Source organism: Cricetulus griseus, chromosome 2 (assembly GCF_003668045.3).
Source record: "Cricetulus griseus strain 17A/GY chromosome 2, alternate assembly CriGri-PICRH-1.0, whole genome shotgun sequence".
NCBI lineage: Eukaryota > Metazoa > Chordata > Mammalia > Rodentia > Cricetidae > Cricetulus > Cricetulus griseus.
Genome location: NC_048595.1, coordinates 374019370 through 374033297, shown reverse-complemented (window position 1 = coordinate 374033297; position 13928 = coordinate 374019370). Strand labels below are relative to the sequence as shown.

The following is a 13928-nucleotide window of genomic DNA, read 5'->3' as shown; positions in this document are numbered from 1 at the left end:
AGACCAGAAGAGGGTCTCCCATTCCCTATTCCTGGAACTGCAGACCATTGTGAGCTGCTAAGAGGAAGCTGGAACGTAGCCCATATCCTCTACAGGAGCAGTAAGCACTCTTAACTGATGAACCATCTCTGCAGCCCACCTATTGATTGATTGATTGATTTGATTGATTTGATTGATTGATTGATTGAGGCAGGGTCTCATGGAATCCAGGCTGGTCTTGAACTTACAATGTAGCCAGAAGATGCCTGTGGACTTATGGTCCTCCTGTCTCTGCTTCCCAAGCACTAAGATTATAGGCACGTGCAGTCACACTTTGTTTTATATGGTGCTGGGCTTTATACATACTAGGTAGGTACTCTACCCAGAGCTTCATCCCTTGCTCCTCATGTTATGATTTTGTACATCTTATGTACTCTGTGTACCTTGTTTAGCTTCCCCCCCCCTTTTTTTTATTTTTTTAATTTTATTTATATTTTATGTCTGAGTACTCTGCATGCCAGAAGAGGGCATCAGATCTCATTGTATATGGCTGTGAGCCACCATGTGGTTGCTGGGAATTGAACTCAGGACCTCTGGAAGAGCAGCCAGTGGTGCTCTTAACCTCTGAGCCATCTCTCCAGCCCCACCCCCTTTTTTTTAAACTTTAATTATTATTATTGTTGGAGTTCGTGTGTAAGCAGTGTGGGGTGGAGGAAGACACATGTGCTACAGTGTGCATGTTGATGTCAGAAGGCAAATTTGTGGAGTTGATTCTCTCTTTCCCTCTTTACTTGGGTTCTGGGAATCAAACTCAGGTCATCAGGTGAATGTTTCTGCCTGCTGTGTCATCTCACTCAATCTATTCAGTTTTCTCCTTCTAACCTTTCCCGCATATGGAATACACTTTGGATTACTCTTTAATGCCCTGCCTTGCTAATTTCACCATCTGTGTTCATTCTGGGCCAGGTCCAGCTGACTGGGTGTTCTCTTTGCAGAACACATTGTAAGCCAGAGCGCTGCCCTATGAGGACTAGCATGCTGCACATGAAGGAGGGCATCTGTCTCAACAGAGCTCCTAGGGCCCTGCTCTGAGAGGCACCCTAAAGTACCTTGGGAGCAGCAAGCTACCAGTGTGGACAGTCCTGATATCAAAACCAATGGTAGCGGCTAGGGTGATGGCTCAGTTAACAAGCTGCCTGGCACAAAAATATGAGGGCCTGCGTTTGGATACCAGCACCCACAAAAAGCCAGACAAAAGAGCCAGGAATTGTGGCATACGCCTTTAATCCCAGAACTCAGAGGCAGAGACTGGAGGATTTTTTTGAGTTGAAGGTCTGCCTCATGTATTTCAGGCTTGGTCATGCATATGTAACCTAGTATGGGTACAGCAAAGACAGATATCTTCAGAGTCTACTGACCAGCATTTGTAGCTCCTTTCAGTGAGAGACCCTCTCTCAAAAGTTAGGGTGGACACTAGTCCAGAACAACATCAGATGCCACCCTCTAGTCTCCAGTCACAGGCACACACACATACACACAGAGACACAAAGAAAGTGTCAAAAGAAAACCAACAGCAAGTATTCATGTGTTGTGAATTGTGACAAGATTTTTTGCCTCTTCACACAGGTAGGTGTTGCCAAGTAAGGATATCTGTCCATGCATGTATAATTTGAACTGAGCATAACCATCATTTAGGTGGCAATATCAAGCTTTGTTAGATTCTTCTCTTGATATTAATTTTTGGCTTTGTTTCTTTATTTGAGCCTGAGTCTCATACTATAGCTCAGGCTAATATGGAAGTTATTGCATCCACCAAAAGTGGCCTCAAACTAATGGCAGTCTTCCTGCTTCATCTTCCCCATTGCTAGAATTATAGGCATGAGTCCCCACGCCCAGCTGATACTTGTCTTTTAGCATGCCTTGCAGAGTAACGGCACCTGAATAATGGTTAGATAGGCTCTCCTTAGTCACACAATCAGTTGGATTTTAAAATTAATTTCCTTTGCATTTTGTCTGAAAATCTTGCAGGTATATCTACTACAGGTGTGTGTTGGAATGGGATCACACCTCTTTTTATTTTGATAGCTTGGAAAACGAAGCAGCTAAAGTTGTCTATGATTGAGACGTCAGTCATCCTTAAAGTGACTGCTGCCGTGTGTTTCATATGGGAGCACCATTTGTCTTAGAATTGTAGGTTTAATTCACTAAGAAACACTAGCAGGCCAGGTGGTGGCAGCGAACACTTTTAATCCTAGCTTACAGGAGCCAGAGACAGGAGGATGGATCTCTGTGGGTTCAAGGCCAGCCTGTCTATAGAGCAAGTTCCAGGACAGCCAGAGCTACACAAAGAAACCCTGTCTTGAAAGAAAAGAAACATCAGCAGTACTGGCTGTGATGGTACACATCTCTAATATCAGCATTTGGGAGTCTGATGCAGTAGAACCACAAGTTTCAGGCTAGCCTAGGCTACATGACTGAAAACTTTTTCTCATTCAGAAAATTTCAATGTTTTCTCTTAGTCTAAAAAAAAAATCGTAATTTAATTTTATTCCTTCCAAGCTTTTAGCATGTTGTGTGGTGGGGCAAATCAACAATACTTAGCTCTTATTTCTGACAAAAACAAATCTCAGTGGACTTATTTAAAGCTAGGTTTATGAGCATCAGTGAAATTTGTTGTTGACACTGGCATTTCCATAGATCATGATAGATTGCATTTTTTTCTGCAGAGTCCATCTACTGAAAAATACAACCTTGGGCTTATATTTCTACATAAGCTTACATTTTCTCAAGTTTTATAAATTGTTCTCCTAAGTCTTTAATACACATTTACTCTTAGAATGGTTATTTGCAACACGTTTTGGCAATTTTTACTTAAGGTTGTGCTTAATTAGGGGTTTATTGGTGTTATTTTGGGGTATGACATGTTTCTCCTAAAAGGCTAATGTGTTGCCGGGCGGTGGTGGTGCATACCTTTAGTCCCAGCACTCGAGAGGCAGAGGCAGGCAGATCTCAGTGAGTTCAAGGCCAGCCTGGTCTACAAAGGCAGTTCCAGGACAGCCTGTTACATAGAGAAACCCTGTCTGGGCAGGGGTAGGGGAGGAGTTCATGTGTTAAAGGCTTTGTCCCCACCTAGTGGTGGTGTTGACAGATAATTGGATTACGAAAGCACTGACATCATCAATCCATTAATGAAATCGCACCTTAATGAACTAATGGAGATGGGCCTCTTTAAAGAAATAGGTTACTCAGAGTCTCTCCTTGAGTGTGTATCTTGTTCCTGGCCCTTGTGCATGTGTCTCCCTCCTTCCTACTGCTGTGAGTTGAACAACTCTGTTCTCCTCCATCCTTTCAGATGTGATGCTCTGTCTCACCATAGGCACAGACAGAATGGAGCCAGCTCATCACAGGTAGAAACTTCCCTCCTGTTACATCAGGCATTTTGCCACATTGATAACTAATATACTAGGCTTATTGAACATATTCTCTGCTGTAGTTTTTTACACAGACAGTTTATAGGAGGCAGTTCCTTATTGTTTAAGCTTAGCTCTGACTCTTGAAAAATTGGTCAGTGTCAGTAATGTGTTATGTCATTAGGGGCCAAAGGAAACCATCGAATTAAAATGACTGTTATAATATGTCTCTTGTGGACCTCACCTACAGAAGAAACTGTCTGTGCCAAAGGCTAGTGGTCTTAGGCAAATTGATTATATCAGGACATACTGTTTTGGCTACTGCAATCAATACAATTTAATTCATTAGTGAGCAGCTTTCCCTGCTTGACTAAGAAATGAGACACTCAGGCTGGGGAGATGGCTTGGTCAGTAAGTGCCTGACTCCCAGGCATGAGGACCTGAATTCAGATCCCTAGCACCCACATAAAATCTGTGGGCACGGTCAAACACATCTGTAACCCTGGTTAAGTAGGGATGAAGATGGTAGTAGAGCTCTCCGATCAGTCATTTTATCTATGTGAGAAACCCTGTCTCAAACTATAAGGTGGAAGACAACCAGCAAAACACATAATGTCAACCTCTGTTTTTAAATACACATGCACATGAAAGACAGAAACAGAGACTTACTTTTCTTTTTTCTAATGGTGATCTTCATTTTGGTCCAGTAAATGTGCTATAATGCGATATTCCATCTTGAGATTTCTACTTCCATTTAAAATCACTGGGAGCATTATATAAGTTGAGAATATTGTGCTCAGTAATGCTAACCTGTGTTCTTTTATCACTGTGACATGCCACTGTGTCATAAAAATGGTGTTTGCCATCCAACCCAGTTTACTGTGCTCAAGAACATGACATTTAGGGTCCATTTTCCTTTTGTTGCTTTGATGTTATAAGTCTCTGGTATTAAAATATAATAACACATCATGATGAGGTGCTAAATGCTGTTGAGCTTCAGCTGCATCATTGTGATTTTCTGCCACTGAGTTATAAGAACCATGTCGAGTCTCTCTCATGACTGCTCAGCTCTGCTGTTTAATGCAGATGCATCTGCACACAGTGTAGCAGCAAGTCATTGTGCTAAGAAGTTTGAATACCAGGCAATTTCCGCATCATAAAACATTTTCCACCAATTAAAACATAAAACCCATTCATAGCTCACAGGCCTTATTTTTTTTAAAAAAAAAAAGGATAGCATTGGCTGTAGTTTCTTGATCCCTGATTAAACTGTAGCCATTTTTTTAAATAGCCAACCCATAGAGCTCCAAGATGTGGCTTGAGTTCCTGTTAGGCCTCAGCAAAAGGCTGTATTTCCTAGACTATGACAGACTCCCCTCCCATCCCTAACTCCACTTACTGCTGAAACCTCCCTCTAGAATGACCCTTCCTTGGTGCTGCTCCCTGTCTTAACCCCATGAATGCCTGAGCATCTGCTTTGTTATCTAGCAGACTGCCCACGGAGTAGGTGCTGCTCATCTCCCTGCCCTAACTCAGGGCCAACTGGGCATCAGTGATTAATGAAGGATATTTCATCCTTTGGCAAAAGTCTAGAGGACAGGTTTTATTACCTCCTTCTACCTAGGCACTCATCTGGAGGTGGGGTGTGGAGGGAGACATGAGCCCTAAAGGTCCCAGGTGCCCTTAGTTGTATGAGTCAATGTTAGAGAGCAGCCTTCAGAACCATGGAGTCCTCTGGAATACTGAAGTGAGAGTAGCAGGCAAGTGGAATGGCTTTTCCACGTGTATCCTGGCCGAGGAGCGAGCATGAGACTAAGGAGGAGGATCTACATTGTGCTGTGCCCAGCATGCCCTGTTGCAATGTAACACAGCAGTGAGCACAGGGAACCTGCAGGGTGGCTGATGACTGAGCCCCATGCTCTATAAGGTCTTGTGGCATTTGGTGACCATCTAGACAAACACAACCAGCCTTAAACATATATAGACGTAGGTATACTAGAGTTATGTTTACATATGTCATTTATTATTTTCTAGCTTTCTACTCTGTATCATAATTTTATATTTGAAGTTACTGACTGCTAGCTTTTGTTAATAATTGTCATTCATTGAGTCTTGAAATACATGACCATATAGAAGCAAAAATAAAACACCTTAGTGTCATCTATTATTGTTTTTCAGGTACATATTCTTGCAGTTTTTTTTAAATACTGTACAGTATTCTGCACACATCAGAAGGGTATGCTGAGGTGGCAGAGACAGGAGATCATGAGTTCTCTGACATCTTAGCCATTGCATTCTCAGTGTGAACAGTGTGCTCTCTTGACCTTTAGACATAGGACTTCTCTCTAGAATACTTGCTGTCTTCCTAATTTTCTGTTGCTCTTTACTAAATTCTTGTATGTTGCCTCAGACCATTTTCCACTCCCATAGTAAGATATTTTTAGCAGGGTGATTCATAGAGGAAACTGGCTTATTTTGGTTAATGATAAAGTGTAGGCAGGAGAGACAAAGGAGCTAACCTACCCTGCCATGCCTTGCTCTCACAGATCTCTTAAGAGCACTCTGCCCCCACAGAAACTCAACAGTGCCCTCATGGGGTGGTCACATTGCCTCATCCCTCTTCAAGACCTTTCCTTTCCTTAGGTTGGAACCAGATTGCAATGTGAGTTGGTGTGAACCAACAATAGCATATGTATTGGTTGGTAAGCATACTTTCTGGTGAGTTTCAGCATCTGTGCTCTCCCAATGCTGCCTTGTTCTGACCAGGGAGCTTTACGCAACCATCTTTATGTCATGGTGCCCTTGATTCTCCTTTTATACCTTGAACATTTTCTTAGTTAGTGTGTGTGTGTGTGTGTGTCTGTGTGTGTGTGTGTAGGCAGATGTGTATGCCTATCTATATGTGTGTGTGCTTGCAGAGGCCAGAGGTCGACTTTAGGAGTCTTTGTCTATCACTCTTCTGCTTATTTTTTGAGACAGCATCTCCTTCTAACTTGGAGCTTGCCATTTTGGCTAGATTTGCTGGTCTATCAGCTCTGAGGATACTTCTGTCTCCACCTCCCAGCCTAAGGTTACAGGTGCATATCTTCACACATGGCTTTCTACATGGATGCTAGGGGGTTGAATTCAGATCCTCAAGCTTTTCACCCACCAAGCCATCTCCTAGGCCCTCCCTTATGTACCTTTGTCAAGTATTACTGTTTTGACCCAACACAGTCCTTACATTTATCTATCTGTTTGTGAAGAGGGTCTTTTTGTTTTTTGGAGACAGGTGTTCTGCTCTCATGGAACTTGCTCTGTAGACCAGACTGGCCTTGAACTCACAGAGGTTCATCTGCCTCTGCCTCCCGAGTTCTGGGACTAAAGGTGTACCACTACCACCTGGCTGATGAAGAGGGTCCTAATGTTTATCCCAGACTGGCCTTGAACCTCAGCCTCCCAGTTGTTGAAGTTACAAGCATGAACCACTAAGCCCAGATAAATGTGGGTCTTTGGTGAGAATAATGCTTGAGACTGAACCCAAGGCCTTGAACATGTGAGTTACCACCGAGCTTCATTTTTAACTTATACCCTAGACCTCTATTTTATTTTTGTTGTTACTGTTACCATCATGAAAATAACTTGGTTGCTAAACAGTCAGTTAAAGAGCAGAAAAGGGAAAAAGAAAAAAAAAAAGGACTGCTGGGTGGTGATGGCTCAAGCCTTTAATTCAGTGCTTGGGAAGCAGAGGCAGGGGGATATCTCTGAGTTTGAGACCAGCCTGGTCTACATAGTGATTTCCAGGACATCCAGGGCTACATAGGGAAACGCTGTCTACCAATACAAAAGCAGAAATGCCACACGAAGGTATGTGCTTAAGGAAGTATAGCCTAGCTATAGACCAGCCCTGTGTAACTGGTTGGTAGCCCAGGTAGGAAGATCTCATTTCAGGGTCTTCAGTACCTTGAACCAGGAGGAGTTTGTGAAGGGCAAAATGGTAGTGGACCTTGCCAGGTGATGATGACCTTTTCATAGGTCTATACCCAGCTCTGTAAGGATAGTTTAAGGCATGCATTTGAATACAAAATAATGGAAGGGTGTTCTTTTTTAAGAATGTAATGAATCTCAAAGGAGTTCACTAGTAGTCTAGCATCTTAGCCCATCTTGAGGAATTCACACTACCCCCAGAATGGATATAAGTAATCCTATGATGCTTTATCTCTGTCTGCAGATGCTCACATACATAGCTTCAGGGGCAAGCTAGAGACAAGTACAGGTGGAAGCGCATTAGCTCTGCTCTGCTCAGCGGGATTAACTCTCATACCATGAAAATTCGCCAGCATTGTTGGTTCAGAAATCTAGTGTCTTGCCTAGACCCAAAGAAGCATACCAGGAAAATTAGGCCATATCTTCATTCAAATCCAGGCTCAAGTGTGATTTAAGTGACAAATGGGACATGTGTGAATGGAGTGCAGGTCTAAAAAGATGTTAGGATGTTTTTTATCTTTCTATAATTTAGCAATTCAGGAGTATATGTAATATGTATTTTTCTAGTAATGCTGTTCTTTAACTTTTAAAAAATAATTTATTTTTATTTTATGTGTATTGGTGTTTTGCCTGCATGTATGTTTATATGAGGATGCTGGATACCCTGGAACTAGTTACAGACAGTTGTAAGCTACTATGTCATTGCTCGAATTGAACCCAGAACCTGGGTCCTCTCCAAGAGCAGCCATTTCTCTTAACTGCTGAACCATCTCTCCAGCCCATATTTGTTAACTTTTTTAAGTGAAAGGTAGATTACAACACCAAGACTGGGTATGGTCATGCACACATTTAATTCCAGCACTTGGGAGACAGAGGCAAAAGGAGCTCACTCTGTGAGTTTGAGGACAGCCTGGGCTACATGGTGAGGCCCTATCCCAAAAAATAATAAAGACTGATGCCTGATGATGAATTGTTTCTTTCTTCCACCCTCTATTTATTTACTGTGTTGGCTAGCCCTTCCAAAATTGTATTGCATACTGGTGGCAAGAGTCTACATCACTATCTTGATGGGCCCTCCTCAAAGTCCCCAGGAAAGTCTCTGTGGCATGTCCCCCCTGGTTGTCTGTCATTCCTGATTGAAGCTCTCACTAATCCTGTCTCTGGGCCCTTAGAATAATGGCTCCCATTCTAGGACAAGGCTGGTGTCCTGGCCTACTTGCTCCATGGCCTCTAGGCAGGCCACTGTGGCTGTTCTTACTTGGAGGAGATGGATGTAGGTCAGAAGAAATTCTTGCTTAGATATTAGAAAGGTACATAGGAATGTGTGATGCACATTTGTAATCCCAGCAATTCAGAAGGCAGAAGCAGATGAGTCTCTGTGAGTGCCAGGCTGCGTAGTAAGACCCTACCTATAAACTAAAGAAGAGGCAAGGAACGAAGGAGCACACTCAGGTCATCCCCAGGAAAATGAGGGGCAGCTCTGTGTGCTTGAAATACTGTTAAAGTGTGATCCTAATTAGTCTTATCAATAAAAACCAGGAGCCAGATATTGGGGTAAAACCTGGAAAATCATAGAACCAGGAGCAGCCACCAGTTGCTTCTTTCCTATGTCATTTCTCAGTCTGAAAAGGCACCTGAGACCCTGTCTATACCCTACCTTATCACTTCTTGTTTCTACCTCCTGAGGCATGGGCCACCACTGCCCAGCTTCTATGGTTAACTAGTGGTTAGCTTCGCCCTCTGATCTCCAGGCAAGCTTTATTTGTCAGAACACAAACAAAATATCACACAACATACTGCACTTAAACTCATACCTTTTTCATTCTGCTGTGTTTCAGTTGTTCACCACCAGGTGTGCTCCTCGAGAAGGACTATGAGGTTTACCGGGATTACAGTGCTGATGGCCAGCTCCTTCACTACAGGTAGAACTCTCTGATGTTGGACACACCTGTCTACGGATCTGAGTGCTCCTGGGTGGGCTGGTGTGTTGGACAAGAAGCAATAGGAGGACTGGGGGGGGGGCAGGGAGAGGCTGTAAAGACCACCAGCACCCTGAGTGTGGGCAGAGGACACTGACAACTGCCTTAACTTCACTGGGAATTACATTTTGAAAGAACCTTGGTACTCTCCTCAGTCTCTGGCAGAGGGATGAGGTGTGAGGGATCCTTAATCAGTGTTCCTCCCCTGGGCAGTGCTGATCACCCACTTTAGAGCCAAGGTAACCATAGGGAGGAAGCAGCTCTGGCCTCTTGGCCCCAGGTCCTCAAATAGAAAGGTGGCAGCCACCTATATATAGTCTTCTTTCTTGGTGACTGGTGGCTGTGGAAAATGTAAGCATAAAGCAGAGTGTTATCACTGAGGGTAGTCAGGGGTTCTTATCACAGACCCCCAGGAAACAACTTGGTACTGGGAAAGAAGTTGAAAACCTTGAGAGGCCTTGAGAATTTACTAGCCAATTGTATTTGTTTCCTATGTAGAGACAGGTGTGAAAGAGAATCAGCGTCAGACCTGGTCCTTAATGTAGCTATGTAACTACAGGTCTGTTCCAGGCCTCCTTAGGCTTTGATTTCTCTTCACCAATATCGGTCTGGTAGAGTCTTATCTGCATGTTGACAAATCAAATCTCAGCTCTGGCTACAAGGCTTGAGATTTTCCATGACCATTAAAACACTGTAGTGGGCATTCTTCATGACAGCTGTGCCCATCTAGTCTTTGGTTGGCAAGCACTGCCACAATCCTGCCACCCCTGGGGAGCTATTACTCCCCCCCCCAAAAAAAAATCAGGGGCCTGGGCTCATTAGTAACTTGCCCATCACCATCTGTAACAGATACCTGTAATGTTGTCAGGGAAGCAGGAACCCCTTACAGCCACAAATCCCAGTGGACTAAAGAGGCTCTCTAGGCCTTTCTGGACATCTTAGGTATGGGTGGCAGAAGGGAGAAACAAGCCCACTCAGGGATTCTTCTACCCATCAGTCCCCATGTTAGCATTTCAGCTACTCTCAGCCTCATAAAAACATACCAGCCACCCTAGCTGACATGTCCAGCCTCTGCAGAGGCCTAAAGGCCCTCCTCAAAGTCCCCGAGCTCTTTGCCCACAGGTCTCCAGCTCTGTAGTAACTACTGTCTCTGTAGCTACTATCTGTGTTGCATTTTTCTTTTATTTTTTTTTAAGATTTATTTATTTTTTAAAAAAGATTTATTTATTTATTATTTATGCAGTGTTCTGCCTGCATGTATACCTGCAGGCCAGAGGAGGGCACTGGATCTCATTTTGAATGGTTGTGAACCACCATGTGGTTGCTGAGAATTGAACTCAGGACCTTTGGAAGGGCAGCCAGTGAGTGTACTTAACCACTGAGCCAGCTCTCCAGCCCCGTGTGTTGCATTTTCATCACCTTTAACAGTCACTCCCTTTTGCCTGCTAGCACTGATACCAGTGGTCTCCTAGGTGGACCTGAACAGCACAAAGCAAGCAGCTGCATTTCTAAATCAGGAGGACCCTCTGGACTCTGCTGCATTCCAATGACCAGCCCAGGGTACTGATGTCTGATACAACCTGGAAAGTGTCCTGTCCCTCAGCAGGGGAGATGGTCTGATCTCTGTTACAGGCTGGAGGCTATTTGATGCAAGGCATCCATCCCAGCCTTCCCCTCTGCCCCCTTGTTGTATTGCTTTTCCATCTGTACAGACCACGGTGAATGATTCCACCCAAAACTAACTTAGTGGACATGTCCCCTTGGGCCTGCTTACAGGAGTATAAAATACCCAGAACATCTGCATCACTGCAAAGTCCTACCATATCATGGATGATGACCCCCCTATCCTATATATCCTAACAGTTCCCAAGAGCCCTTGCAATAGGAGGGGCAAACAAAAGAGAGCAGCGAGAGGGATGGTTGGAATTACAGGTCAGAGTCCTATGACCCTTCCCTTTCTTTCTACTAGGTAGCATTAATAGTCCTGTTATGGACACGAGACTATCTCAAAAAAAAAAAAAAAAGAAAAGAAAAAAAAAGAAAGAAAGTACCATTCCCATATATCAACCTGTCACTGTATTGTTCTACTCATTTCATTGCTGTGGCTTCCAGGCCAAGTTATCTCTACTCTAAGAGAGTGATGGAATAATCATGAATGCCAACAAGGAAAAACCACACTGCAGCACCCATTCTGTCATTGTTGTCCCTGTCACTGAGACCTTGGCACAAACACCAGTGACAAGTGGAGAAGAGGTGAGACCACAAGAGAGTATTGGTGCTTACAAGAGCCCCAGAGCCACAAGTTTGCTTTAGTGGGATCTCTGTGTCCTTGGGTGGTGAAGACTTAAGAAGTCTAGAAAAAGGGTCAGACCTCATCCAGAGATGCACTTTGTCCTCTTTGCTGAGACTTTGCAACTTGTGTGCTTCCAGAGGGGTTGTCATCCTCATGTGATCATTTTGTCTCCAGAGAAAGGGAATTTACTGTCCTTGTAGCCTGTTCTAGAAGGTCCAAATGATTCCTGGATGGTGAGTTCCCTGAGAAAGGCTTCCTCCAGGATAATATATCACTCCACATGGCTGGGCAGTGGAAGAATAGAACCGGTGACCCAACTCACACCAACCCTGATCACCTGCAGCAAAGGTTGCTACAGAAGACAGGAGTCAGCTGCACTCACACAACTGTCCTGTACAGCACAGATCAACATATTACCTAGAATGGCAAGAAATCAAAGCATTTGTGAAACAAATTATAAAGTTGGTCAGAGTTGACCAACCCCCAAAGCAGTGAAACTGCCCCACAGTTCAAGAGAAAGCAAATACAGTGCTTCCCAGATACAGAACACTTGCTAGCTTGCTCCTGACCCAGGAATAGCAGTTGCAGTTAGAAGTGCCCAGTGTATGCCACTGCCCTGCTGCTTAGCACCTCAGTCTGGTCATTTTTGTCTTTCTGATCATCATCCTGGGGCCAGCTTTGGGTTTCTTATGAAGAAGAGAAGTAGCAGAGAGAGAGAGAGAGCAGTTCTGAAAAAGATCTAGAAGGGAAGGTTAGCAGAATGTAGGGACAGTGTGAAGGACTGGCATCTTACAGTCCAATACCCATTTACAACATGTGCATTCAAGTATGGCATTGAAAAGGGGGGTACAAACTGAGTTCAGCCTTTGGGTAGAAAAACTACAATTATAGGCTGAACTAGTATAGAAGCAACAGAAGACTGGGGTCTGCAAAGAAGGAACCTGCTTAGGAGCAAGCTTAGCCTCCTGGGGGTCAAAGGTAGGGCTAAGCCCTAAGCAGGGAAATATAGGTGCTCCCAGAGGCCTGTGCAAAGACAGCAGTGGGATCCCTGGGGGCCAACCCATAATGGTAAAGAGGAGGCCTGGACAATGTTATTGTTTTCAGACCTGCATTTTATTCTCACTTATAAACTTTGGTGCCAGATTTTTCCTCTGAAATCACAGCATGAGGTCTACGGGCTACAGGCTGCTGCACTTGTAGCTACTCCCTACTCATTCTGGACCTCACACTGCTGTATCCACTTAGGTGATCCTAAGGAATCAGCTTTGGTTTCATGTTGTGTTGTCAGGGAACCTGGGTCCAGGTGCTGCACTCAACAGAATTATTGCTGGAGCTAGGCAAGAGGTAAGGAGGAAGAAAGGCCAGAGATCATGTGTGCCACAGAGGTGGAGATGAGCTGAGCTCAGATGGAGACTGAAAGCTGTGTGGAGAGGCTGCGTGCACCCTCTGATGCCTAAGCAGGGGCTGTGCACAGCAGAGACATTGGGTGTGCTCAGATAGCTTCAAGGAGGTGGATTAGAATTGTGATGGATTAGGCCTGGTCATGATGGAAGGTCCAAGGCTGAGAAGGGTCAAAGCAGTGAGGTTGAAGGATGTAGGGCATGGGACTGCAGAAAGGCCTGACTGGGCTCAGCTTAGGGGTGACCATAAAGCTGGGGATTTGGTAAGGCCTGGGGACAGGAGTAAAGTAGATGAGATTCAGGTATAGTATGTTCTCCAAAGGAGGCCTCCTCCATCTGTGATGGAGCCTTGAATGTGGCTTGAGCTTACACTGAGGATGCGTCAGGACACCAGGGAAGTTCTTTGGCTCGGTGTACATAGCACTGCCCACCTGGTGGAAGGCAGGCCCACACATTTGCCTGTTTGTTCTCTGATGCCATGACCATCCAGTGAACAGATTGAATGCATTATCAACCCACCGGCCTTTCTTGTGCCCTTGATTCTCCTGACACTTGTTTCTAATTCTGGCAACTCAGAGCAGAAGCCATAGGAATGGAGGCTTTCCTGAGCCAGCCAGTCCTGAGAGTTCATCTGGCCACAATCGGGCAGCCACAGAGTTGGATCATAATTTTGTGAGTGGGCCTGTGTCTGGCTCTCTTGTGTAAGTGAAGTCCCTCTTTACCTGCCTCTGCTGGGCAGTTTGGTCTTATCCATACAGACCCAAAATCACAGAACAAAACTGGAACATCTGTCTCGCAGATGCCTGGGACTGACTCTTAACCTAGGATAGCTGGAGATGCTGAACCAAATTGAGGTCTGGGGACTAGGCATTGGGTATGCTTACTATGCCTCTGCCATGCC

General features: G+C 44.5%; 1 protein-coding gene across 2 annotated transcripts in view; it reads left to right on the top strand.

Moving 5' to 3' along the window:
• Positions 1-13928, top strand: part of Arhgap39 (Rho GTPase activating protein 39) — a 106960-nt gene that overhangs the window by 73230 nt on the left and 19802 nt on the right. The window contains exon 4 of one of the 2 annotated variants that reach the window (XM_027404190.2): positions 9194-9277. In XM_027404190.2, coding sequence (XP_027259991.1) covers positions 9194-9277 — 84 coding nt within the window. Of the gene's footprint in view, positions 1-9193; positions 9278-11448; positions 11588-13928 lie in introns of those variants that run through there. The other variant, XM_027404192.2, reaches the window with a different exon arrangement.